At 46.3% G+C, this 27,399-nt stretch overlaps 1 protein-coding gene and 1 long non-coding RNA gene across 15 annotated transcripts in view; one reads left to right on the plus strand and one right to left on the minus strand.

Annotated features, from left to right (window-relative positions):
• Positions 1–27,399, minus strand: part of Dlgap4 (DLG associated protein 4) — a 189,908-nt gene that overhangs the window by 10,003 nt on the left and 152,506 nt on the right. For 11 of the 14 annotated variants that reach the window (XM_048810991.1, XM_048810990.1, XM_048810989.1 and 8 more), the window contains 3 exons: positions 10,693–11,054; positions 8,148–8,236; positions 7,210–7,622 (listed from right to left, as the gene is read on the minus strand). In XM_048810991.1, coding sequence (XP_048666948.1) covers positions 7,210–7,622; positions 8,148–8,236; positions 10,693–11,054 — 864 coding nt within the window. Of the gene's footprint in view, positions 1–7,209; positions 7,623–8,147; positions 8,237–8,474; positions 8,555–10,692; positions 11,055–11,647; positions 12,090–27,399 lie in introns of those variants that run through there. The other 3 variants (XM_048810997.1, XM_048810992.1, XM_048810998.1) reach the window with 3 other exon arrangements.
• LOC125619002 overlaps positions 15,319–27,399 on the plus strand; it is a 21,986-nt gene continuing 9,905 nt past the window's right edge. The window contains exons 1-3 of the long non-coding RNA XR_007350469.1: positions 15,319–15,452; positions 16,393–16,397; positions 22,424–22,431. This is a non-coding gene — a long non-coding RNA (uncharacterized LOC125619002). The remainder of the gene's footprint in view (positions 15,453–16,392; positions 16,398–22,423; positions 22,432–27,399) is intronic.

A 27,399-nucleotide genomic window follows, 5' to 3' on the forward strand; every position in this document is an offset into this window, starting at 1 on the left:
ATTTTTTTTTTTTTTTTTTTGAGACAGGATCTTGCTAAGTTGCCCAGGCTGGCCTCCAACTTCTGATCCTCCTGCCTCAGCCTCTAGCATAGTTGGCCTTACAGGCATGTGTTCCTATACCAAGCTCAATAATTTTCTTTCTTTTTTCCTGTACCAGGGATTGCTTAACCACTGAGACACATTCCCAGTCTTTTTAATTTTTAATTTTGAGATGGGGTCTCCCTAAATTGCTTAGTGCTTTGATGAGTTGCTGGGATTATAGGCATGCACAACCTCACCTGGCATCAATAATTTTCTTTACCAGAATTAGAATAGCTATAAATAGCTATAAAAACCTACAGTATCATATACTACTCAATGGTACAATGTTAAAAGCAATTTCTTATTTACAAATAAATTAGTAAAAATATAACAAGGTTTACAGATATAAAATAAATATAAAAGCCAAGTGCATTTTTTAGCCTTTTTTAAAAATATTGTTTTAGTTGTCAATGGACCTTTATTTTATTTATTAATACATGCTAAAAATCGAACCCGTGGGCTGGGGATGTGGCTCAAGCGGTAGTGTGCTCGCCTGGCATGTGCAGGGCACTGGGTTTGATCCTCAGCACCACATAAAAATTAAAAAAATAAAATAAAGATGTTATATCTACCGAAAACTAAAAAAAAAAAAAAAAAAAAAAATTGAACCCGTGCCTCACACAAGCTAGGCAAGTGCTCTGCTACTGAGCTACAGCCCTAGCCCAAGGCCAAGAGCATTTGAATAAATAGCAATAATAAATTATTATCCTATAAAATAAAATGAATGATAGAGCCTCACCTCATTTCACAGAAAAATCAATTACAGGGGATCAGGGACTTAAATGTGAAAGGTAAAACTTGAAAAACTGTTACTAAAAGTAAATAGTAAAATATCTCTTCAGACTTTGGGGAGAAAGATTTTTTTTTTTCCTTTTTGGTGGGGGTTGTTTTCTGAGACCCTTGCTGTATTGCCCAGGCTGGCCTTGAACTCATGATTCTCTTGCCTCAACTCTGGATTACAGGAGAGCATTACTGTGCCTGGCAGAAAGAGAGCTTAAGAACAAACCGTATGTGTAAACATTGATAAATCTAACTACTTTAGGGGCTGGGGTTGTGGCTCAGTGGCAGAGCACTTGCCTAGCATGTGTGAGGCACTGGATCGATCCTCAGCACCAAATAAAAATAAATAAAGGTCCATCAACAACTAAAAAATATTTAAAAAATCTAACTACATTAAAATTAAGACTTTTTGTTAATTTAAAAGATACTATAGCTGGGCATAGTGGTACATGTCTATAATCCCAGAGAGTTTTGAGGCAGGGCANTGCAGCTCAGTGGTAAAGCACCGCTGGATTCAATCCCCAGACAAAAATAAATAAAAATAAAAGGGCTAGGCACTGTAGTTCAATGGTAGAATGCTTACCTAGCATGCTTAGAGCCCTGGTTTCAACACCCAGTACCATGAAAAGCAAAACGGTAAAATGGTGAAAGGTTGGAATTAAAACAGATGGAAAGAGAGAGACATAGTCAACAGACACCGTGCAAAGGAAGTCGGTCAGCGATGTTCAAAACACACAGAACGAGATGCTCAGGCAAAACAAACTACATTCCAGCGAATACTGTGGATCATTAAACATTCACCAGTAATATAATAATTCTGAACTTGACATAGCTAATATATCTTCAAAATAAAGACAATGTGACAGAATTATAAGTAGATAAATTCGCCACTTACAGAAAATGGTGTGATACAGACACATCCCTAAAATACAGAGCAATTACACGGAAAACAGTAAAAAAAAAAAAAAAAAAAAAGCTACTCTTTTGGAACACACGCCCCTTCCCCCTCCAGTTTTCATGCCTTGGCCTGCCCAGAGCAGCCTCCCACTCTCCCCAGATGGCTGCTCCAGATCTGCTCTCCCCAAAGCCTCAGCCCCTGCTACCTCCTCACATGGAGCTGATGGCTCCGCTTTCCCCTGCCACACCTCTGCTCAAATGCTGCCCTCCTCTACCACACACAGGAGCCCTGCGTTCCCCTACTCTAACAAGGTCACTCTTAACAACATACAAACATGCCTGTATTGCCCTGTTTAAAAAACAACAATTCACCACCCACCCTCTCCTTCAGCCCTCTACTTCTCTGCTCTTTAGTACAGGAAAAGCCATAGATAGTGTTGTCTCCAGTTACTCTCCTTCAAGTTTCTCTTACTCCTTCTCTAATCAGGCTGCACAATTCCTGATCCTGCCATCTCACCAAAATGGCTCTTCGAGGTCTCACATTAGGAGATTGTAGTAGAACTCTGTCATTATTAGAAATCACAGATAACACTGGTCCTTGCTACTTTGAAGTGACAGAAATTAGATTCACAATAGATCTTGTTACTTAATGCATTAAAGAAACATGTGCTACTATATCACAAAATTTTAATAACTGCATATTAATGTCATTGATAATCTTGGTATAATTTTTACTTTATGCATTTAAGACTACTATTTTGAGAAAGTGTCCATAGAAGTCTAGTTTTAATAAGACCTGCCCACAAGAACTGTTGGGCAGCATCTCAATGCTTCAATCATACCCTAATTTTAATTTTTATCAAAATAGTTACTCATAATTAAAGTTAGTGGAATAAGTGGAAGGATAAACAACAAAAACAGATAAACTTCATCAAACTTAAATATTTATGCATCAAAGCGCACTATCAAGAAAGTGGTAAGATAGCACAGAATATAATATTTGTAAGACATATATACGAAAGGGGCTAATATCCAGAATATATAAAGGATTCTTAAAACTCAATAAAAAGGCCAATTAGCTGGCAGCAGAGGCATCTGTTTGTAATCCCAAATACTTGGCAGGCTTTGAGATAGGAAGATCAAGTTCTAGGCCAGCATGGGCAACTTAGCAAGACCCCGTCTCAAAAAATAAAAATAAAAAATAAAAAAATAAAAAGCTTGGGGTTGCAGCTCAGTGGTATATTACCTTGGGTTTCAATTCCCTGTATGTATGGATGGATGTATACATGCATGTATGTTTATTTTTTAAAAAGGCCTGAAGGTATAGCTAAGTGGTAGAGCATTATGAGCAGTTGCCTGGCATGTACAAGGCCCTAGGTTCAATTCCCAGTACCATACACATTCTCTCTCTCTCTCTCTCTCTCTCTCTCTCTCTCACACACACACACACACACACACACACAGAGGAATCTAAAAAATTAGAGACAATATAGGGAAACACAAAAACATATATACAAGTCTTGGGGCTGGGGTTATAGCTTAGAGATACAATGCTTTCCTAGCATGTATGAGGCACTGGGTTCGAAGCACAACATATAAACAAACAAACAAACAAATAAAGGTATGTGTCCATCTACAACTAAAAATATATTTTTAAAAACCCCATATATATAAGTCTCAAAGAGACAGAAGATACAATACACATAAAACAAGGACAATATCTTATAAAAAAGGAACAGAATAAACCTATTAGCTCTTATTTAGATGGCTGCAGTCAAGGTTTGATGGGCAGGGTTGGAAGATGAAGTCAAGAAAACCTCCCAATTTCAATAGATTTCTCCAACAAAGATATTAAGAGCCAATAAGTTCATACAAAGACGCTCAGCATTGCTATTTACCATGGAAATGGAAATCAAAACCACAATTAGATCATACTTTATACCTATTAGGATGGCTATAGTCAAAAAGGTACTGGGAAATTAAAAGCTTCATACACGGCTGTTGGGAATGTTAAATGGTGTAGCTGCTTGGAAAGCAGTTTCACAGCTTCTCTAAAAGGTAAACACAGAGTTACTGCATGACCCAGAATTTCCAGTTCTAGATATATACACAAAAGAAACCAATAAACATTCACATTAAAACTTGTACATGAACCTGGGAGCAACAGCACATGCCTGTAATCCCAGAGACTCAGGAGGCCAAGTTCAAGAACAGCCTCAGCAATTTAGTGAGGCCCTAATAAGCAACTTAATGAAACCCTCCCAGTCTCAAAATAAAAAATAAAATTAAAAAGAGATGGATGGGGATGTAGCTCAGTAGTAAGTACTGCTGGGTTCAATCCCCAGAAAAAAAAAAAATTGTACTTGAATGTTTACAGCAACATTATTCATAGCAGCCAAAAATTAAAAATAACCCAAATGTTCACCAACAGATGAATACATGAGTAAGTTGTAGTATATTCATAAAATAGAATGCTATTTGGCAACAAAAAATGAATGAAGTATGGAAACATGCTACAACATGGATGAACTTTCCTTGAAAACATGCTGTGTGAAAGAAGTCAGACACAAAAGATCACATATTATATGATTCCATTGATATGAAATGTCTACATTAAGCAAATTATATAGAGACAGAAAGCGGATTAGTAGCTGCCTATTGATGGTGGGGGAAAGACAGTTTATGAATATGGAGTATCCTTTTGGGGAGATTAAAATGTTCTGGGCACAGTGGTATACACCTATAATCCCAGTGGCTTGGGAAGCTGAGGCAGGAGGATTGGAGTTCAAAGACAGCAACATCGAGGGGCTGAGCAACTCAGTGAGACTCTGTCTCTAAATAAAATATAAAATAGGGCTAGGGATGTGGCTCAGTGGTTGAGTGCCCCTGAGTTCAATCTCCAGTACCAAAAAAAAAAAAAAATTTGGAATTAGGTAGAAATGATGGTTGCACAACAATGTGAATGTACTAAATGTCACGGAATTGTACACATTAAAAGGGTCAATTTTATGGTATGTGAATTATATCTCAATAAAGCTGTTACAGGGCTGGGATGTGGCTCAATGGTAAGAGTGGACTTGCTAGCATTTGAAAGACCCTATCACAAATAGGGAGAAATGAATACATGCACAGTTTCCAAAAATTTCTTTCTAATGTATTCCAGTAAAATGACAGACAAAAACCAAGAAAGCAGAAGACCATGTGGTCGAAAAAGCAGGATGCCCATCATGGAAAAATGCCAAGGACAATCCCTGGTGTTGCAAGGAAAAATCTCAGGGACAGCAGCTAAACAGCAGAACAATAAACCAGGCCCAAGCAGAGGACAAGGGGGCAGGAAAAATATGAAATCATGAGATTTATCTGATGATTTGGAAAATACTATTGATGAGCGTTGGTGGATCTGGTGGAGCAGGTAGAGAAATTACAAATAAGAATTTAGGAAAAATGGGGCTGGGGTGGTAGCTCAGTGGTACAGTGCTCACCTAGCATGCATGAGGCACTGGGTTCGATCCTCAGCACCACATAAAAACAAACTAATGTATCCACCTAAAAACTAAAAGATACATAAATAAATAAATAAATATTAAAAAAAAAAGAATTTAGAAAATGAACCAGGCCTAATGGCACACATTTGTAATTCCAGCTACTCTGGAGGCTAAGGCAGGGGGATCTAAAGTTTGAAGCCAATCTGAACAACTTAACTAGAACGATTAATCTCAAAAAGATTAAAATAAAAAGTGGGGCTGGGGATACAGCTCAGTTGTTAGAGTGCTTGCCTTGCATGCACAAGCCCTGGGGTTCACTCCTCAGCACCACACACACACAAAATAAATAAATAAAAATAAAAAGGACTGGGGATGTAGTTCAGTGCCACAGCACTTTCCTAGCATGTGCAAAGCCCAGAGTTCAATCACCAGTAACCCCTGCCCTGACAAATTTAGAAAACAGAATGTACCACAAAGGAAGTAATCATTCTAGGAAAAACAGAATGTATTAAAAAAGAAACTGAAATAATAAATTAGAATGTAGTAAACAATAGCTGCATACTCATAGTAAACAGAAGCATTGGCTGTTATTTAGCAAAAATCCACATGAGGTCATATGTGGAGGGTGGGGTGCAGGAGGTGGAGGTCTTTTGATAGGTCTAACACTCATTTATTATAACATGAAATCACCACATAATGATGACTAATTTTAGAGAGGAAATAGAAAGTAATCACATTTTAAAAAAGAAACATGAAGGACTGGGACTGTAGCCCAGTGGTAGAACGCTTGCCTAGCACACGTGAGGCACTGGGTTCAACCCTTAGCACCACATAAAAAATAAATAAATAAAATAAAATTATATAAAGAAAAGAAAAGAAAAAGAAACATGGAAGCAAATACCAGAACAGACATCTGATCAGAGCTAGCAGTGGGGAAGACTGCAGTGGGAAGTGGCTGGATAGTTTGTCAGGCGCCTTGGGTGTTTTCTGATCCTTGCCTCTGGTTTGATTTTTTTAAATACCTCATTGTATAAAGTTATTAGGCACATACCCCACAACAGTTCCCTACACACCTGGGTGTACCAAAGCTGGGAACTGGCCTAAAGGACCATAAAAACTGATTCCAAAGCGCGCTGTAAATCATCAAAGGGTACACTCCTCGGGCCACCCTGGCAGGGTTACTGGAATGTGAATCTATCGTATTGGACACTATGAAGACCTGTCCTTCCTGAACTTTTGTGGAGGAGGAATTAATGGGAAGCAGAACTTTGGCTGAATGAGGTCAGTGCAGAGCAATAGGCTGGAGCTTCCCAAGGGCCTGCCTTTTCTTGCTTTGCTGCTAGGCAAGTACTCTGCCACTGAGCTATACTCCAGCTCGATCTAGTTCTTTCTTAAACTCATTTCTTAGGATTTTTTTTTTTTTTTTTTTAGGCATGGTATAGATAGAGATGGTAAGTGGAAAAGTAGAAAACTTCTGTTCCTAACATCCTATCAAGGCTCTGTCAGATTTCTGGTGTTTGGCACACAACAAACAATAAGGAGTTGTTGATGGAACAATTATGGTACCAACTTTCTCTGTGTTCCGCACTCCATCAGGCCCTTCACACCAACCATCACATTCAATCCTCGCAACACGCCTATGCAATTCAAGAGGAGGATTAGGAAATAGCCTCAGAGTAACCTGAGTAAGGTCACGTCATTAGTAGGGAAGAGCTGGGATGCAAATTCATGTGTGGCTGAGCCCATAGCCTACACGACTAGCAGCTATTGCCTTAGTCTTAGTCCTAACTAGAAAGACATTTAGTTGGTAGGTAAAGATGGATGGCAGAAAGGAAAAAAATGAAAGTAAAACTGGCCCAAGAACAAAATCTAAGAGACTCTCCCGAGGCCTAGGCTGGCCAAAAGCTGGAGAACAGCCAAGTGCCCCTGTTCCCTTGCCCCAGGGGGTCATTCTTACAGTACACACCTTCTTCAGAGAGGTTGTTCTCTTTGGTCTCCTTGTCCATCTGGCAGCACCAGCCTTCCAGCCGCTCTGTCTCTGCCTGAAGTAGCTTCAAGAACCAGTAGCCATCTCGGCGGCAGGCCCCAGGCTGTGCTGGCTCTGATGGGGAGCTGGAGGAGGTCTCGAGCCAGGGGTCAGGTGGGGGCAGCGAGGATGCCTCAAGGGCAGGGTCGCTGTTGTCTCCATAGGAGAGGTTGCGCTTGATCTGGGCAATCTTGGGGGCCTGCCGGGGGCCGGCATCAATGCTGATGGAGTTGGGGTGTGGGGTACAGTCCGGGAGGCTCCTCTCAGATGACTTACAGCTGGAGTCATTGGCATCCTGGGTATCGGAGTCTGTGTCCCGTCGGGAGGACATACTGTGAGAGGGGGCGCTGCTTCTGTGGGTGGGGGGTGGATGGGGTAGGGACAGGAAGGAGCGAGTCACCAAAAGGGCCAGAGACCAGAGGCCAATTGACCCGGACACACGGGAGACAGAGAAACGGATGCATCATCTGCTCACCATGCGCCTGAAGCGGGTCCCACAGCCCCCGTCTCATTCTCTGCTCAGCCCTTGCCCCGTCCCACCCATACCCACACGCACGCACACACACACGAGGACAAGGTCATAAGGTTGCCTGTTTACTGCAGTGGGGCCAGGAAGACCACCAACATCAGGTTAGCTGGGGCCATGTCCCAGCCCAGCCTTGGCCCCCGTGGGCTGACTGGTCTCACAGAGCAAGTGCTCATTTGTCCACCCACCCACCCCCTGCCCAGCCTCCCACGCCTGGGCCACGCCAGCACCCCAAACCCAGCTTGGTTACTAGAAATCCAGCAAGGAGAAGTGGGTTAGGGAGAGCAGGAGAGGTGAGAGCAGAGGGAGGGAGAGGAGGGGGAGAAGCGGCCACCACCTCTGTCCAACTTACCGCCAGTCGTCCTCTACCTGAACCCCGATGGACTGGAATTTGGTAGCGGGACTGGGCTCCTCTTTTGGCACTGGCTGAATGCAGTCAACCTTATTGAAGGACAACGACAGCAACGGCACGGAGACAAAGACAAAAATAAAAAACAAACACCACACTTGCTGCTGAAATTCACATTAGTGGGACGACGCAAACGGACGTGTGGACAGACAGACACGAGGCATGCGGACACTGCACGTAGGCCCGAGGCCGGACCAGGTTAAGCCGGGCACTGCTCATTCGCGCGGAGGCGGGAGGTGGGGTGGGGTGGAGATGACTGGCTTTCCCTACTCTGAGGAGGGTGCCATCACATCGATCGCTTTGGGTCCGTTGTCGTCCGAGAGGTGGGAACCGTTCCTTCTAGTCCTCTCCTTTACACGCATCAGAGAGAAGAAAAAAAAGGACAACGAAAGAGAAAGAGAACACACACACACACACAAAGCCATAGCCGTTATCTGGTGCAGTTGAAGCTGGGGGCTGTCTTGAGGCAAAGATCACTCCCCCAACCCTGCGGCTGAAGCCTGGAAGGGCAGGTTGGAGACCCTGGACCAACGGCAAACTGTGGACAGTGGTACTGGGTTTGAGAACTGCCACCAAAGCAAGAATTAGTGAAGCCTGGAACACTATGAGATGCTGTCCCTGGGTCTCAATCACAGTTGGTCATAGTGAGGCCTCCTTCAGCATGAGTGGGCAGCAGAGCCGACGCCACGCCAACACTTGTTTTGTAAAGGGGAGGAAATGTGGCAAGAGCAGTGCCCTGTGCCTGCCCATCTCTTCTGGGACAAAGGAGCATCCAGACCAGCCCTCTCATCATGGCTTGAGAATGAGGGGTCAGGGTAGCCTCAGAAACTGGAACTGTCCAGTCACTTTGTTTCATGAACAGAACAGGGACTAGGGAAGCTTTCTGGCATGGGGATGCAGCCATATCGCCCCCAGGCAAGAGCCAGCTGAGGGGGAGCAGCATCACTGTATCTTCACGGAGCTGCAGTGAGAACAAGGGACAGGATGAAGCCAGGGAAAGAGACACTCAGAATGAGTCCAAGAATGATTTTGTCCTGTTTTATGTAAAAGGACAAGGATGTCCTAGTTCTCTTGGGCCTTCTGGGAAGATAGGAGGATCTGGTTTGGCCAAAAAGAGAGTGGGCTGCCTAAAGATGGGTGGCTGGGATTACAGGTTACTCCATGCTCCCGAGAATCCCATCTGGAGAGGCTGGACAAAGTGGGGGGTGAGTCCTTATGAAGAAGCCCAGCTGGATGGAGCCAGCAGGAGCACAGAAAACAGGAGAGTCTCCTGGCCAACTTCCTTCCTGTGTATACACAGGGAAACCAAAGCCTGGAGATGCCTCTTGGCAGGTATAAGCTAGTCCAGTGAAAGGACCTGCCCCGTAAGCTTTCTCTATTCCATTCAACGTCCTTGTGTCCCACGTTCTTTTCCATGCTAGTGTTTTCTCATTAGCTTGGCCACATTCACTCGCACAGGGGTGGCTGGGGAAATGAAAATCCCTTCAGCCCTAAGCCCCAGTGCACACCACTTTGATCCACCCCTGGAAGGGTTCTACCTCTCCCTGAGCTCTCTGCCCACTGTAGCAGCCTCTCTCTCTTTGCCTTGAGTGTGCCCTACTTTCTCCTTTAGTCTGAAGGACCGAGGCAGACAGAGTCCTCTCACTCTTGATTTAAAGCAACTCCTGAAAACTATTAGGCAGCCCAAGTTGGCCCCACTCAGCTAACAGAAGACACACTGCTAATGTTGGATGCATGCAGGAGGTTCCACAAGGCAGGGAAGGGGAAAACGGGTGCTCCTTCCTGCTGGTTGCCATGGATATGAGTGTGTAGTGGCATTTGGCTTCTGGCAGGGCCCTCTGGCTTAGGCCACATGGCCCTGAGGAACCATCTCACTGGTCCATTTCCCATGGATGGAGGCTTTGGGACCGGCATCATACTTTTCAATTTGACATGAGCCTGGTGCCTCAAGCCACCTACCTGTCCCCAAGGCCCGAGAGGGCTCTGGGCAAAGATCCCCTTGAACAACCCCCACAGCTCAAGGGCCCTGGGTCCTGGGCCCGTGACCCTTCGGTGTTAATGTTCCACGCTGTTCCCACTGCCAAGCGGGGCTATGGCTTCCGTACCCGAGCTGACCTTAGATTAAAGAACTGTTAGGCCAGTCCTGCCTCCCACGGGTTGGCTGGCAGGGCAAAGGGTGGAGTGGACAGACAGACAGTGGACAGCAAACAGTGGACAGGAGATGGCTGGCTGAGTGTAACTACATTCACTGGGATAACCCACCAGAGGAGCAGGAATATATGCCCACGGCGCAGGCTCTGCAGCATGGTGGGTGGACACGAGGAGAGCATGCCTGAGTGAAGTTTGGCTCAGCCCCTTGGAGGAGACCCCCAAAATTGACAGATAAACCACCTTTTCCCAAGAGACCTAGTGGGCCTCCGCCAGATGTAATTACACGCAGGCAGGTGCACAGAATGGACTGAGGACACAGTGCAAAAGGGGCTCCTACTTGTATTCCTATTGATGACAGTTTCCGTTTGGGGATGGCCTCAGAGTGAGACTCGGAGCTGGTCAGCGTCCCTTGTTCGTTCTTCAAAGCTGCATGTTTTGGAGGTGGCTCTGGGGCTTCAGGGGCTGGGGTGATTCCGCCCCGTGTCACGCTTGGTGGTCGGGTATTGCTGTCTAGGCTGTCTGATGAGTTGCTTAGGCCCGACTGGCTTGTCACCTCACTCTTGTGGTCCTGGCTGTCCAGATAGGTGTCCTGGGCAGACTCGGTACTGCTCTGGACTGTGACGGAGATGAAAGGCTTTGATGTGGTACGTGGAGGGACTGGTGGTGGGGTCTTCTTATATGCCACTAGGCATGATGAACCTGTAGGTTGGTGAGAGGAGAAAGTGAAGCCTCCAACCCTCTCAAGCCCCTTTCAAGACTGAGACCCTGCCTGACCTGGCCCTAACTCCAGCCTCAGACATTACCTCTATGAGGACCTGTGGAACAAGAATATGAGGTTCCCAACAACCAAGATAGACACTCACAGGCCCTGCCCACCACCATTTGAGGCCAAGGCTAGGAGGGAATGCAACATTAACCAAGGACACTGTCCACCTCAGTCACACACAAAGGTATTATTCAGCTGGGGCATAGGATAGATGGCCAGGTGCACTTAAGTTCAAAGCCCCAAGGCTGGGACAGAGCCTGACCCATGCCGGGAAGAGGTGGTGGTAGCAGTGGAGCTCAAGACAGCTGAGGAATGGTTAACTTTGCTTTCCTCACAGTCGCTGAGACACCTACTCCTCCCCGGTCTTTTCCTTCTTCTTTTCACCCTATCTCTTCCTTCTGTGTGGATGTGCCTTCCCATCTTTTCAAAGATGAACTTATCTTTCAGGACTTGGCTAACCCCTTTCCATCTTGCCTTTATCACCCCACTTCCTCCTCCTCATGTGACTACCCACATAACAACCTACCATCCCCAAGACTCCATCACGCCTGGTCCAACTCCCTGTCTTCTGCTAAGATTCAGGGAATCAGAAGCTACCAAAAGTGGGCTCTGAGAAATTTCTGAATCACATTCCTAGCCCCGCCTGGGTAGGGCACTCAGCATGGCATAGGATACCACAGGCCAGTGTCTTGCTTCTCGGAGGCTGCACTGTCGGAAACAGAAGGTGCTCTTCCAGGAGTGCTGCCCCTGCGAGGGCTGGGTCTGCCCACTGTCCTTTCTCAGCACCTTAACTGCAGGTGCCCTCTGCCCTGTGGGGATCAAAACAAGCCCTGCCTCATCCTGGGAGTGGCAGCCAGATGAGCCCTGCCTTCAAAAGCTACCACTCACACAGATGGTGATAGCCCAACAGCAACTCACAAAACAAGGCCCAGTGCCATAGGGGACACGGATAAGGGAGAGCAAAATCCTTCTTCCTGCAAATTGCGCATACTATGCAGTATTACTACACAAATCTATCAGAAGAGCTAAAAGGAAGTGATAACATTAAATGTTATGTGGATGTGGACAGACTGATGGCACAAACCACCCTGAAAACAGAATGCATTTTCTTATAAAATCAAACATGCAATTAGCATAAAACCCAGCAACTGCACCCTTGGGCATTTATCCCACAGGAATTATATAGCGAGAATGTTCAGGGCAGCTTTATTTGTAACAGCCAAAAGCTGGAAACAACCTAGATGTCTGTCAGTGGGTGAATGGTTAAATGTACTGTGGTACACCCATACCATGGAATACTCCTCAGCAATAAGAATGAATGAATGATTGTTATAAGCAACAATCTGGAAAAAAATCACAAGCAAATTATGCTGAGTGAAAAAAAGCAATTTCAAAAAGTTCCATCCTATATAATTCTATCTTGATAAAATTCTTTTTTTTTTAAGTTACTAGAGATTGAATCCAGGGGTGTTTAACCACTGAGCAACATCCCCAGCCTATTTGGTATTTTTTTATTTAGAGACAGGGTCTCACTAAGCTGCTTAGGGCCTAAGTTGCTGAGGCTGGTTTTGAATTCACGATCCTCCTGCCTAAGCCTCCCGAGTTGTTGGGATTATAGGCCTGTGCCACCATGCCTAGCTATAAAATTCTTGCAATGACTTAATTTCAGAGATGGAGAAGAAATTAGTAATTGCCAGTACTGGGGTAGGAGAACTGAGGGGGAAAGCTGACAGGATGAGCAAGAGAAAAGTAGGTGAGGTTTAAAAACAAGAGGGACCCTATGTGGTGATGGCCTGGATTAGCATCTTGACTGGGAATCATTATATCTGCATGTGTTATGAAACTGCACAGAATTAAACAAACGTGCACATGTGAGTATGACAGAAACTGGGGAAATACAAATAGATTGGGTGGACTGTAACTATGTCCATATTTTGGATGTGAGATGGTCCTACAGTTTTGCAAGATTTTACCATAGAAAAATACTGGGTAAAGGTCAATACACAGGAAACCCTGTCCGCCCCACCTTTTCTGGTACCATACTAGGGACTGAACCCACAGTCTCATACATTCTAGACAAGTGGTCTACCACTGAGCTACATTTATAGCCCTTTTATTACTTTTTAAAATTTTGAGACAGGACCTCACTAAGTTGTACAGGCTAGCTTCAAACTTGTGATCTTCCCACCTAAGTCTTCCAAGCTGCTTTACAGCTGTGCACCACTGCATGCAGCTAAAGGGATCCCTTCACTGCATGTGAATCTACAATTACCAAAATATGAAAAATTCAGTTAAGGGCTGGGGAAATAGCTCAGTTGGCTTGCCTCACATGCACAAGGCCCTAGATTCAATTCCCAGCATGGGTGGAAAAATTCAGTTAAAAAAAAAAAATCCATCTGTCTTTCATCCAAGAGACATCTATGAAGCCAGGCTCTGTATTGGATTTCAAAAACTAAAAACCCTCATCAGCAGAGAAATGGGAATGAAATGAGAAATTCTAAAGTAACAGAAACCACAACAGAAAAGCCCAGGGAGCTGGAAGCTAGGTCCTGTGCCCAGCTTAATCTGGAGGTGATATGTTCTAGGAGCTCTGACCCAGAACACTTTCCATTCTGTTCAAAATTTCCCAGCCTTGCTTAGGCCTTGAGGAAATTCAGGGACCTCCCAGACAGACACACTTACAATCTCTGGTTACCAACCTATAAAGGGCAAGACAGCCTCATCTCTGGGTCAAGAAAAGAAAGTCCACAATGGAGTAGAAGGCAAGGTTAGGTCATCAGATGATCCTCCACTTACAACCTTGCACAAAAGGAGGCAAACCTGCTCAGGGAACAAGAGTGTCTGTTCCTGGCTGACCCTAATACACAGGCTGATGGCCCAAACTTGGGTCATTTACTAAGTTGTATCCAGCAGCTTTGGGGCTTTGTAACTTAAGATGCACAGAGATTCTATGAGGTGGGGTATCAATCATGCCCATTTTACAGATGGGGCACACAAAGCTCAGAAAGGCTAAATAACATGCCTTAGTCCATGTCAACCACATCTGTTTGACTTGCACAGCTACCTTACTCTGTTCCCCAGGCCTTAGGCCCCTCCCAGCTGGGCAGGGGCTGCAGGTGTTTGAGGCCTTCACTATGTTCCCACAGCTGGGCTCTGGGGCCAGCTGCAAGGCCATGCCTGAGCTAAGATCTCACTGCTGGGGTAGGAAGGGCTGAAAGGCAGAGACTTGGTTTCCAGGCCTGTCTCTTCTCAGGCAAGAAGAAGGCCTGCTTGCCCTCTGGCCCTTTCAGTATCCTCAACTATTCAGTGGGTAGGGTGGAGGTGTGGTTCTAACTGGGTAAGAGCACACCACATTCACAGAGCCTGTGGCAAACTCATCTTCTCATTCTTTTTTTTTCTTTGGTACTGGGGATTGAACCCAGGGGTGCTTAACAACTGAGTAACAACCCCAGCCCTTTTTTTATATATATATATTTTTTTTTTGAGAGAGGGAGAGAGAGAGAGAGAATTTTAATATTTATTTTTTAGTTATCGGTGGACACAACATCTTTGTATGTGGTGCTGAGGATCGAACCCGGGCTGCACGCATGCCAAGCGAGAGCGCTACCGCTTGAGCCACATCCCCAGCCATTTTTTTATATTTTATTTTAAGATAGGGTCTCTCCAAGTTGCTCACGACCTTGCTAAGTTGCTGAGGTTGGCTTTAAACTCAGGGACTCTCCTGCCTCAGTCTCCCAAGTTGCTGGGATTACAGGTGTGCGCCACCATGACTGACTCCATACATTTTTTCATTCAAGGACAGGTGTAGAGCCTCCCATCGCTGACAGGATCCCTTCATTCCCTCTTACTTGAAGTTCTATCATTTGAATACTCCTTTGGTGGTTATGAACATGAAAAGCCTGATTCAAATCCCAGCTCTGTCATTTGCTGGTGTGTAGCCCTGTCTCCTTGTAGAAAGGGAGTAATGAATTGGGCTGTATCACAGAAGTCAGGCTCAGCCTGGCCTGATCCCACTGGTGTTGGGTACAGAGGGAACTGGGCCAGATTTCTACCACTCCCTAGCTACTGATTCTCTGATCAGCCCAGGGGAAGTTCCCCCCAAGAACTGGACATTTATAGAAGCAGTTGAAGCCAACCACTACAGAGCCCAACCAACAGCACCGGTTCACTGGGATTTCAGGAATGGATTTGTTTGGCCTAGAAAGTCCCAGGTTTGGGTGCTGGTGATGGGAGAGGCTTTCCACACTAGATTAAAACATTGAAGCTGCCAGGCACGGTGGCATACACCTCTAATCCCAGTGGCCCGGGAGGTGGAGGCAGGAAGATCTCAAGTTCAAAGCCAGCCTTGGCAAAAGTGAGGTGCTAATAAGCAATTCAGTGAGACCTTGTCTCTAAAAATAAAATACAAACTAGCGCTGGGGGTGTGGCTTAGGGGTCAAGTGTCTCTGAGTTCAATACCTAGTACCAAAAACAAAACCAAAACAAACAAACAAACAAAAACCCCAGTGAAACCAGCCCCAATTTGCTCAAAATGAAAATGAATCTGCCCTGTAAGAGTGCAATAATTACTGTGCGGGAACTAAAGCCTGGCTGAGGCTGTGTGATCCCAGTCAAAGTCCTGGTGTCCATCTCTGAGGTGGGGCTAATACAGGCTATAAGGAGTCAGTATGTGTGATGGTCTCCAGGGTGTGGTAGGGAAGAGGTACCCCTTCTCTTGGGAGACAACAGGGCTGCTCACAGTCAGCAGTCTGGACAGAAGGCAGAGCTCCAACTATTCTCTCAGAGCTGACAAGGTCCAGGGTCCTGCTGAAGCACGCAAAGTAGGCAGTCATTGGAGGGAAAGTGAACTGGTGAGAGGCCAGGTCAGATGCAGTAAGGGCCAAATGTGATAAAAGTAAACTTATCTTGGATTCTCTGTCTCCTGGGGTTCAGGTCACAAACAGATAAATGGTGCAATTAAGAGGGTTTGGGGGGCTGAGGCCTCCCTGGGAGTGGGCATCTCTGCTCTGAGACCCACTCCCAGGGCAGGGGTGTGGAGCCTTACCTCATTTCCAGAGCCTGCATGCAGGAAACACAGGCCAACGCCTCACCCTTGGCCCTGCCAACATCTCAATCCATCTCTGCCCACTTCAGTTCCTTACATGTTTCTAGTGTTACTTTCTCTGAGAGCCCTTCCCTGACTACGCTCCTTTCTCCATCACCCAGGAACCTCTGTCAGAGTTGCCATCATTTATCTGCTCTTTTAAGAATCTGTTGCCAGGTACAGGCCAGGAGCAGTAGGGGGCATGCGTGTGTGTGTGTGTGGGGGTGTGTGAAAGTAGGGGGAAACTGTCTTGGCAGAGGCCCAGGGTAATGACTCAAGCACAGAAGGCTGTCAATAAATATTTGTTGAATGAGAAAGTAAACCTCATTATCACTACAAAAAACCTTCAGGTGCCCAAAATCAAGATTATTTGGTGACAGGGAAGCCTCCTAACACTTTAGCATCTGAGATTGCAGACCCATTCCCCAATTCAGAGTCCCTTTGGCTTGGTCCCCACCCACCCATCTCTGCAGCTTCATCTTCTACTTGCCCACCCCTCAGCATGCCCCTTCCAACTTCAGAGAACAAAACACACCACAGGTTCATGCACCCAGGCCTTTGCACATGCACCTCTTCCTGCTAGAACACTTCTCCCTGCTCTTAGTACTTCTTGTCCTTCTGCCAGCCTTTTTACCCCAGTTCTTTCTGGTCCAGACAGCCAGTCCCCCTCCTTTCTCTGTGCATCATGAAACACTTGGGCTGTGGTCATGCCCCTGACTTAGCACGTCCCTTGTGTGTTGGTGACCCAGTGCCTGGCCCAGAGGGCACATAGCCATCATCTGCCAATTAAATTTTATAGAGAGGAGCCAGGCGTGGTGGTACACACTTATAGTCCCAGCTACCTGGGAAGATGAGGCAGGAGATTCTCAAGTTCAAGGCCAGCCTCAGCAACTTTGCAAGACACTGTCTTAAAATAAAATAAATAAATAGGACTGGTAATGTAAATCAGTGGTAGAGTGCTTGCCTAGCATGCATGAGGCCCTGGGTTTAATCCCAAGTACCACAAAAACAAGCTTTTAGAGGGAAGTAAGTGCCCAAAGACCCAAGATGTTGGAGCTGGGAGGCTCCCAATCCTCCAGGTTGTGACTGCTGTCCTCTCTACCTTAGAGAGATGCTCTACATGTCACAATTTACAAGATGGCATATGGGTCCAACTCTTTCTCCATTCACTCTGGAAAACTTGTTTTCCTGGGACACCTGGGTGTCGGGTATGAATACTCCTGCAGCTTGACTGCTCCAGATGGTCCTTGCACTTATTTTCAAAGATGAAGCGCCTGCTAGGACACAGCATAGAGACACATCAGGTGGGCTGAATGCTTGCCCAGCCCCTAGTCTCAGCCATGCAGGTCCCTCATGCCAAGCCTCAGAAAGGAACCAGTTGTGCTGTGCAGCCTCTGTTCAGTTTGTCCCTGGGCCTAGACATCTAGCCCAGCCTTCCTATTCCTAGTGCACACGTTCTTGCTTCTTCAAAGTAGAAGCTGTCTTTGTCTCATTGTTTCTGTTTTCTCTCCCAAGATTTTATCCACCAATTAATCAGGTAAGAACAAATTTTTTTCCTTATTTTATTTTCTATGTCAAGGTATACAAGGTGGCCAAACAGAGATCCAGACACTCAGGAGTAGCTGTGACTCAATTTCCTGAGAGATTTGGAGTCTGATCCTACAAGTGCACTGGAGACAAGGCTGGATTTGATCCTGAAGGCAGCTTGGCAAACTGGCTCTCAAGGGTGTGAGCCTGGCAGGGGGCTAGAGAAGAGGGGTCCTAGACTCCTCAAGAGGAGCACAGTCACAGTGTGAGAGCTGTGGCAGCAGGCCTTACAGAGAAGGTAGGGGACAACTCTAGGCCCACAGGAGTGGAGAGGGCTGGCATCAGACAGAGCCATGTACCCTGACCTCCCTATGCTACCTCTGCCAGGCTTAAGAAAGAGCTTGTTGGAGGAAGGGTCAGGGCCTGTTCCCTCTCCCACCCAATAAGTCTGTCAACCATGCAACCAAACCAGGTGTTTCACTTGTGATCTATGGCAAAAAAAGAATTCAAAGGCTCCCACCCACCTGGTTGCAAATTCCTCCCTCCTTTCCCATTTCCTTCCCTGCACAGCTGGGGAAACTAGGAAAGAATTCCAAGCGGATAGGTCAGGATCAGGTACAGAAGACCCTCTTAGAGCCACTTCTCTGTTGACAGCCCCTCTATTGCAATCTGAGCGCCACCTCCCTCACTGTGCCTCAAGAGTTAGCAACACCAGACTGGCACTTCTCTGGCCAACACCCTCTCAAGTTCATCTAGGATCCTCTACTGTTCCCCTAACTAGGCTCTCCCCAACTTTTTGTCCCATCCTTCCTTTCTCTGGTCTACAGCCAGCCTCCTCTAGATCTCCTTACACAATTCTGCTCCCTGGCCTTCCAACTCCAATGTTGCCCTTCCTGTCCCTCCTACCCTGGCCACCTGAGGAATCCAACCATGTCACTACTTTGTTTGAAAACTTTTGATGGTGCCAAAGGACTTGGAACTACGCTTTTCCCATTTCTGGAATACCCCTTCATGGGGGTATTCAGGGCCTCCAGAATCTGTACCTGCTTTAGGCCCTAATGTCTATAGCTCAATAGGTTACAAAGGTTTCACACTGGTGAAAATGTCCACAAAGCTCAGGGAGCCAGCCCTGTCCTGTTAGGCTTGCACAAAAGCCAAGATGCAGTCCTGTTTATAATGATTCTGAGGGTAACAGCTGACCTTACTGGCTGGAGCCAGGCCTGGGCAAGCACTTCTTGTACAGTTGATCCTCATTATTCATGAACTCTGCATGTGGGAATTTACCTACTCACTTAAATTTACTTGTAACCACAAGACCCATACTCAAGGGGCTTTTGCAGTCACTCACACACATTCACAGCTGAGGTGGAATAATGTGACACTCCCCATTTTCATTTTAGCTTTCATAAAGTAAGTCAGTGTCCTTCTCATAGTCTGTTTAGTGCTACACTTCTACCATTTTTGTGGTTTTGTTGGTTTAAAATCTCCAAGTTACTGATGAAGTGCTGTCTAGTGTTCTAAGTACAGAAGGCTGCAATGTGTCTTATGGAAAAAAGTGAGTTAGATATGCTTCATTCAGGGCTGAGTCAGCACTGTTGGCCACAAGTTCAATGTTAATGAACCACCTATTATATTAAGAGTCTTTAAGCAGAATCACATATAAAACAAGGTAAAGGTTTGCTGGGGAATGTGAATATAGGCTTGCAGCGACTCCATCTTGTCCATGGGAACAATGGTATTCGCTATGACTACAGAGCACTGACTTCAGCTGCATGCAAACTCACCAAATCCTCAAAACCAGGACCTAAGAGGTAGGTTCTGTCACTATCCCATTTTACAGAGTGATGAAGAAATTCGCCCTTGCTCAACTCCCAGCAAGGCAGTGTTAGGCTGGGGCTTGAACTCAGGCTACCCAAAGGCTGAGCCCTACTCTCTGCCCGCTCCACGGTACCAACTCCAGGAGGATCGAGGGAGGCAGCAGCCTTGGCCACCCACAAAATGGGGTGTGATATCCAGTGTGTTCTGGAAAGGAGCCAAATAGATGAAAGATGTAAAGTGTTCTATAATCATGGTGACCCTGCCACTCCTGCTACCATGATTTCTAGATGAAGGGGAGTGATCACCTCCTGGGAGACAATCTGGGGCCTTGTGGTAAAGGGATCTCTGTGAGCAAAGGATCAGCAGCCTAAGGCATGGGAAGACAGATGCTGAGCAGGGCACAGCATGGCCAAGTGGAACTGAGGTAGTCTAGCTGGTGGAAAATAGCTGGGGATCAAGGCAAGGAGAATAAGAGTGGACTGCCTCTTTTCAGTCGGGGGTCCTCGGCTTCCTGGGGCCATCTGTAAAATGGGAACAGAGGTAGCTTCTTCCTGTCCACAGCATCCCTTTTAAAAGTCCCTCCAGTTTGGGCTGTGGTCAGAATATTTTTTTTTAATTTATTTTTATGTGGTGCTGAGGATTGAACCCAGGGCCTCGCATGTCCTAGGCGAGCACTCTACCACTGAGCCACAACCCCAGCCCGGTCAGAATATTTTATAGCACACATGCCCTGACAACAGTGAGGATGTTATCACCTATTATCACAAAAGTTCCAGTGTACTTGGCAATTAGGCAGGGAAGTCCAAGGCCATCTCAAGCTGAGCAAGTCCAGAATGAATCTGAATCTTCTCCTCCCCCACACTAGCCTTGTTCTCCAGGGAGAGGGGACCTCATGTACTCAGCTACACATTCCTACCCTTCCTCCATTGGCAGCTCAATCCCTTGCCAGGAAACCAATATTATTACAGAGGCCTGTGGCCTCAGCCCTCTTACCCTCTCTTATTTGTGGTCTGACTAACTCAAAATCACTCTTTGAGTCCTGAAGTTTTTGTTTTTGGTACTGGGAATTGAACCCAGGGGCACTTTACCACTGAGCCACATTCCCAGTCCTTTTTTATTTTTTGAGACAGGGTCTCACTAAGTTGCTTAGGGCCTTAATAAGTTGCTGAGGCTGCTTCAAATTTGCAATCCTCCTGCCTCAGCCTCCTGAGTTGCTTGGATTATAGGTATGTGCCACTGAGCCTGGCTGAATCCTAAGTTTTAAAAAACACAAACTGGATTACTTCTTCCCCTTTTAAAGTTCATCCCCACTTCATGACGAATAAAATCCACTGTGCTGACCTCAGCCATTACAAAAACTGGTTTCTGCCTACCCTCTCCAGCCTCTACCCTTGTTCAGACACAGCAGCCTCTTTGCTATTTCTAAAATGCTCCAGGTAGTGGGCTGGGGTTGTGGCTCAGTAGTAGAGCTCTTGCCTAGCATGTCTGAGGCCCTGGATTCGATCCTCAGCACCACATAAAAATAAAGGCACTGTGTCCATCTACAACTAAAGATATATATATATATATATATATAAAATGATCCAGGTAGCTCCCACCCCAGGGCCTTTAGCCTGCTGCTTCCTGTCTTCTCATCTGTGCAAGTCTGCTTCTTAACCTGACCTCAGTTCAAGGGTCATATCTTCAATGAGGCCTCCCTGACCGCCCTGCCTCCTTGTTTGAGGATACTGTTTGTTTCATTCAGGCACTGATCACTTCCAGTTCTCTTATCTTTTGTCTCCCCCCTACCATTTAGGGAACTTGAGTATCTAACATAGGTCCCTGAGGTCAAGTACCTTGGGTATCTTATATTATTACCATGTTTTCCTAGCACCAAGGCCAATACATGGTGAGGCTCAGTAAATTGAAAGAATGAATAAATCTCTAGGCTTGGGGAAGCAGAATGACTTACTCCTGGCTCTGAGTTGGAATCAGTAAGGTCTAGGCCAGGGCTCTGAACCTCCTTCGGGTCAGACTCCAGCACACACTCACATCCACCCCCACAACAGCACAATTTGATAGGAGGTAGAGCTTTGAATAGCTCTACTTTAAGTCGGGCAACAAGGCTATGGGAATGAGAGCTCAACAAACCCTAAGCAACAGGGAGTTGGAAATTATTTGAAAAATTACCATTCTTGAAAGAAAGTAAGCGGGCTTTCAGCAACACTTTGCAAGCAAGAGGCATCATGTGCACAGATTGTAAAGAACCATCCGTGAGCCAGTCCTGGGCTGGGGCTGACTTTATCCAGACAGCTCCGGAAGGGGAGGTAATGATCACTGATGTTTTATAGGTGAGAGAACAGGCATTTCACTTTTAGCTGTGCTTTGTGAGGCCAGGCTGCCAGGTCCTAAAGGCAACAATGGCCATAATGGGTCATGTACCTGGGGCAGGGCCAGCAACCCTTTTGGGCCTTGGTGTCCTCAGCTATAAGCTAAATGGGTTGACCTTGAATGGGGCTCACAAATTCAAATGTCTACAGGTCATCAAACCCCTTTGGCCCATATCTGCCATGTGGAGACTGGGCATAGCACTGTAAGAGATGCCAAATGTGCAAAAGAAGCTAGAAATCTGGATTTAAAAAAATACATAAAACCTCTGAACTCTTTAATGAAGTCAGTTCACAGTTTCAAGAAATACGGTGCAGGTATGTCTTTCCAGCTAACAGACGGTGGCACATAGCCTGTGACCACTGGAGCAGTTGCCTTCAGACCTCTCATCTCCTTTGGAGTTTCAGTCCCCTTCTCCTGCTCCCAAGGAAGCCCGGCCATAAGAGCCTCCCCTTTCAAAGAAAAGGTAGGATCCTCAGGGAATCTTATAATGGGGGCAGCCAGAAGCACTTCTGGTAATGGCTTAGTTCCCACTAGGCGAAGCAGGGAAAGCCCCCCTGGCAGGCCAACTCTGGTTTCAGGCTCTTGACATCAGGGTACCACAGTGACAGGACAGCTCCCTTCAGAGTGCAGATGGCTATCCCCATTCATGGCCTGGAACAACTGCCTGAGAGGGACTTGCTTGGTTCCCAGGGCAGTGCCCCTACCCCACTACCCGCTGCCAGCTGCTCCTTGGGAGAGGTATTCACATCCCAGTTGGGGTCAAGGGTGTGAGGGGCTTTTCTGACATTCTCATGCCGGAGGAAGTGGGGGAGAGGGTAAAAAGTGTCCTCTAGACAGACTCACAGTTCAGGGCCAATGCTCAGGGGATCAGGGGTTGCTGGCTGAGAGACTCCAGAAGCTCCAGGGCCTCTCTTGTTGCCTGGGACTGGATGTGAACTGGCCTGGCACAAAATTCTTCAGCTACATAAGTCTCTAACTATTCAGCATGTCTAGTGTTCCCACTACACACAGGAAAAAAACCTTGAGGCTTAGAAAAGTGAATCACCCAGGGTCGCACAGTCCATACTCGGAATCACCAGGCTCGGAGCCCAGGCTTTTGGAACAGAGCCAGTACTTCTATCAACTGCTTAGCCACACTTCCGGGCAGGGGGTTAGGTGCTAGTTGCCAGGGCCTGTCTGAGATCTTGGTCAGGCCAGGTCCCCCATAAGGGCACAAATGGGCCCTTATTCCTTGGGTCCTTAAGCAGGGTTTCACTATTTCCTTGTGGTTGGATGGTGAAAGCCTTTGGCTTTGCTGGCCATGGGGAGAGGGGCCTGCTGCCCCCAGGACATGGCTAAAAAAGCAACTTCCTGCCTGTGACACTGCTGTCTACTGCCCTATTTGTCCAGGAACACCAGGAGCCCTGACATGGGCTTCTCAGCCAATGAAGATTTCTTCAGTTTGGTGGAGTCTCACCATAGCCTGCAAAGTAAGGCCTACAGAGGTGGAGTCACGTGTCCCAGGCCACACAGTTGGTAGGGTGCTAGACTGGAAAGAGGACAAGAAACCTCTGAATTCCAGGGCTGGGGGTGGAGGACTCAGAACTAATAGAGTAATTACAGAGATTTCCAAATCAGGTTCTAGGGATTCCCCAAAGGAGCCTCAGGAAGGCTCTGCAGACTCCCATCTACTCCAGGTCCCGTGAAGTAGCTTCATTTTCCTTTTTTCCACCATAAAAACAAAACAAAACAAAACAAAACAAAAAAAACCCTCATATGGTTATTTTTTTAGGTTTTTTTTTTTGTAGTTGTAGATGGATGGCATGCCTTTAATTAATTAATTAATATGTTTGTTTTTTAGTTGTAGTTGGACACAATAGCTTTATTTTATTTTTATGGGCATACGTTGATACAATACAAATCAGGGCATAGTTGATACAATACAAAAATGTAGCCCATGGCTTTTTAAGGAGGAGTTGTTAAATATATCACAATGGAACCATCATGGTGAAGATTTAAAAAGAATAGAAAAGAAAAGCCCAGGGACTCTGCCAGTTGGCACATTGCCATTGTGGACGTTCATATCTTGTTTGCTTAGTCCAAAGCCTTCAGTTCAGACAATGGTAGAGGAAGNTATTTTTTGAGACAGGGTCTCACTAAGTTGCTTAGGGCCTTAATAAGTTGCTGAGGCTGCTTCAAATTTGCAATCCTCCTGCCTCAGCCTCCTGAGTTGCTTGGATTATAGGTATGTGCCACTGAGCCTGGCTGAATCCTAAGTTTTAAAAAACACAAACTGGATTACTTCTTCCCCTTTTAAAGTTCATCCCCACTTCATGACGAATAAAATCCACTGTGCTGACCTCAGCCATTACAAAAACTGGTTTCTGCCTACCCTCTCCAGCCTCTACCCTTGTTCAGACACAGCAGCCTCTTTGCTATTTCTAAAATGCTCCAGGTAGTGGGCTGGGGTTGTGGCTCAGTAGTAGAGCTCTTGCCTAGCATGTCTGAGGCCCTGGATTCGATCCTCAGCACCACATAAAAATAAAGGCACTGTGTCCATCTACAACTAAAGATATATATATATATATATATATAAAATGATCCAGGTAGCTCCCACCCCAGGGCCTTTAGCCTGCTGCTTCCTGTCTTCTCATCTGTGCAAGTCTGCTTCTTAACCTGACCTCAGTTCAAGGGTCATATCTTCAATGAGGCCTCCCTGACCGCCCTGCCTCCTTGTTTGAGGATACTGTTTGTTTCATTCAGGCACTGATCACTTCCAGTTCTCTTATCTTTTGTCTCCCCCCTACCATTTAGGGAACTTGAGTATCTAACATAGGTCCCTGAGGTCAAGTACCTTGGGTATCTTATATTATTACCATGTTTTCCTAGCACCAAGGCCAATACATGGTGAGGCTCAGTAAATTGAAAGAATGAATAAATCTCTAGGCTTGGGGAAGCAGAATGACTTACTCCTGGCTCTGAGTTGGAATCAGTAAGGTCTAGGCCAGGGCTCTGAACCTCCTTCGGGTCAGACTCCAGCACACACTCACATCCACCCCCACAACAGCACAATTTGATAGGAGGTAGAGCTTTGAATAGCTCTACTTTAAGTCGGGCAACAAGGCTATGGGAATGAGAGCTCAACAAACCCTAAGCAACAGGGAGTTGGAAATTATTTGAAAAATTACCATTCTTGAAAGAAAGTAAGCGGGCTTTCAGCAACACTTTGCAAGCAAGAGGCATCATGTGCACAGATTGTAAAGAACCATCCGTGAGCCAGTCCTGGGCTGGGGCTGACTTTATCCAGACAGCTCCGGAAGGGGAGGTAATGATCACTGATGTTTTATAGGTGAGAGAACAGGCATTTCACTTTTAGCTGTGCTTTGTGAGGCCAGGCTGCCAGGTCCTAAAGGCAACAATGGCCATAATGGGTCATGTACCTGGGGCAGGGCCAGCAACCCTTTTGGGCCTTGGTGTCCTCAGCTATAAGCTAAATGGGTTGACCTTGAATGGGGCTCACAAATTCAAATGTCTACAGGTCATCAAACCCCTTTGGCCCATATCTGCCATGTGGAGACTGGGCATAGCACTGTAAGAGATGCCAAATGTGCAAAAGAAGCTAGAAATCTGGATTTAAAAAAATACATAAAACCTCTGAACTCTTTAATGAAGTCAGTTCACAGTTTCAAGAAATACGGTGCAGGTATGTCTTTCCAGCTAACAGACGGTGGCACATAGCCTGTGACCACTGGAGCAGTTGCCTTCAGACCTCTCATCTCCTTTGGAGTTTCAGTCCCCTTCTCCTGCTCCCAAGGAAGCCCGGCCATAAGAGCCTCCCCTTTCAAAGAAAAGGTAGGATCCTCAGGGAATCTTATAATGGGGGCAGCCAGAAGCACTTCTGGTAATGGCTTAGTTCCCACTAGGCGAAGCAGGGAAAGCCCCCCTGGCAGGCCAACTCTGGTTTCAGGCTCTTGACATCAGGGTACCACAGTGACAGGACAGCTCCCTTCAGAGTGCAGATGGCTATCCCCATTCATGGCCTGGAACAACTGCCTGAGAGGGACTTGCTTGGTTCCCAGGGCAGTGCCCCTACCCCACTACCCGCTGCCAGCTGCTCCTTGGGAGAGGTATTCACATCCCAGTTGGGGTCAAGGGTGTGAGGGGCTTTTCTGACATTCTCATGCCGGAGGAAGTGGGGGAGAGGGTAAAAAGTGTCCTCTAGACAGACTCACAGTTCAGGGCCAATGCTCAGGGGATCAGGGGTTGCTGGCTGAGAGACTCCAGAAGCTCCAGGGCCTCTCTTGTTGCCTGGGACTGGATGTGAACTGGCCTGGCACAAAATTCTTCAGCTACATAAGTCTCTAACTATTCAGCATGTCTAGTGTTCCCACTACACACAGGAAAAAAACCTTGAGGCTTAGAAAAGTGAATCACCCAGGGTCGCACAGTCCATACTCGGAATCACCAGGCTCGGAGCCCAGGCTTTTGGAACAGAGCCAGTACTTCTATCAACTGCTTAGCCACACTTCCGGGCAGGGGGTTAGGTGCTAGTTGCCAGGGCCTGTCTGAGATCTTGGTCAGGCCAGGTCCCCCATAAGGGCACAAATGGGCCCTTATTCCTTGGGTCCTTAAGCAGGGTTTCACTATTTCCTTGTGGTTGGATGGTGAAAGCCTTTGGCTTTGCTGGCCATGGGGAGAGGGGCCTGCTGCCCCCAGGACATGGCTAAAAAAGCAACTTCCTGCCTGTGACACTGCTGTCTACTGCCCTATTTGTCCAGGAACACCAGGAGCCCTGACATGGGCTTCTCAGCCAATGAAGATTTCTTCAGTTTGGTGGAGTCTCACCATAGCCTGCAAAGTAAGGCCTACAGAGGTGGAGTCACGTGTCCCAGGCCACACAGTTGGTAGGGTGCTAGACTGGAAAGAGGACAAGAAACCTCTGAATTCCAGGGCTGGGGGTGGAGGACTCAGAACTAATAGAGTAATTACAGAGATTTCCAAATCAGGTTCTAGGGATTCCCCAAAGGAGCCTCAGGAAGGCTCTGCAGACTCCCATCTACTCCAGGTCCCGTGAAGTAGCTTCATTTTCCTTTTTTCCACCATAAAAACAAAACAAAACAAAACAAAACAAAAAAAACCCTCATATGGTTATTTTTTTAGGTTTTTTTTTTTGTAGTTGTAGATGGATGGCATGCCTTTAATTAATTAATTAATATGTTTGTTTTTTAGTTGTAGTTGGACACAATAGCTTTATTTTATTTTTATGGGCATACGTTGATACAATACAAATCAGGGCATAGTTGATACAATACAAAAATGTAGCCCATGGCTTTTTAAGGAGGAGTTGTTAAATATATCACAATGGAACCATCATGGTGAAGATTTAAAAAGAATAGAAAAGAAAAGCCCAGGGACTCTGCCAGTTGGCACATTGCCATTGTGGACGTTCATATCTTGTTTGCTTAGTCCAAAGCCTTCAGTTCAGACAATGGTAGAGGAAG

Source organism: Marmota marmota, unplaced genomic scaffold (genome assembly GCF_001458135.2).
Source record: "Marmota marmota marmota unplaced genomic scaffold, marMar, whole genome shotgun sequence".
NCBI lineage: Eukaryota > Metazoa > Chordata > Mammalia > Rodentia > Sciuridae > Marmota > Marmota marmota.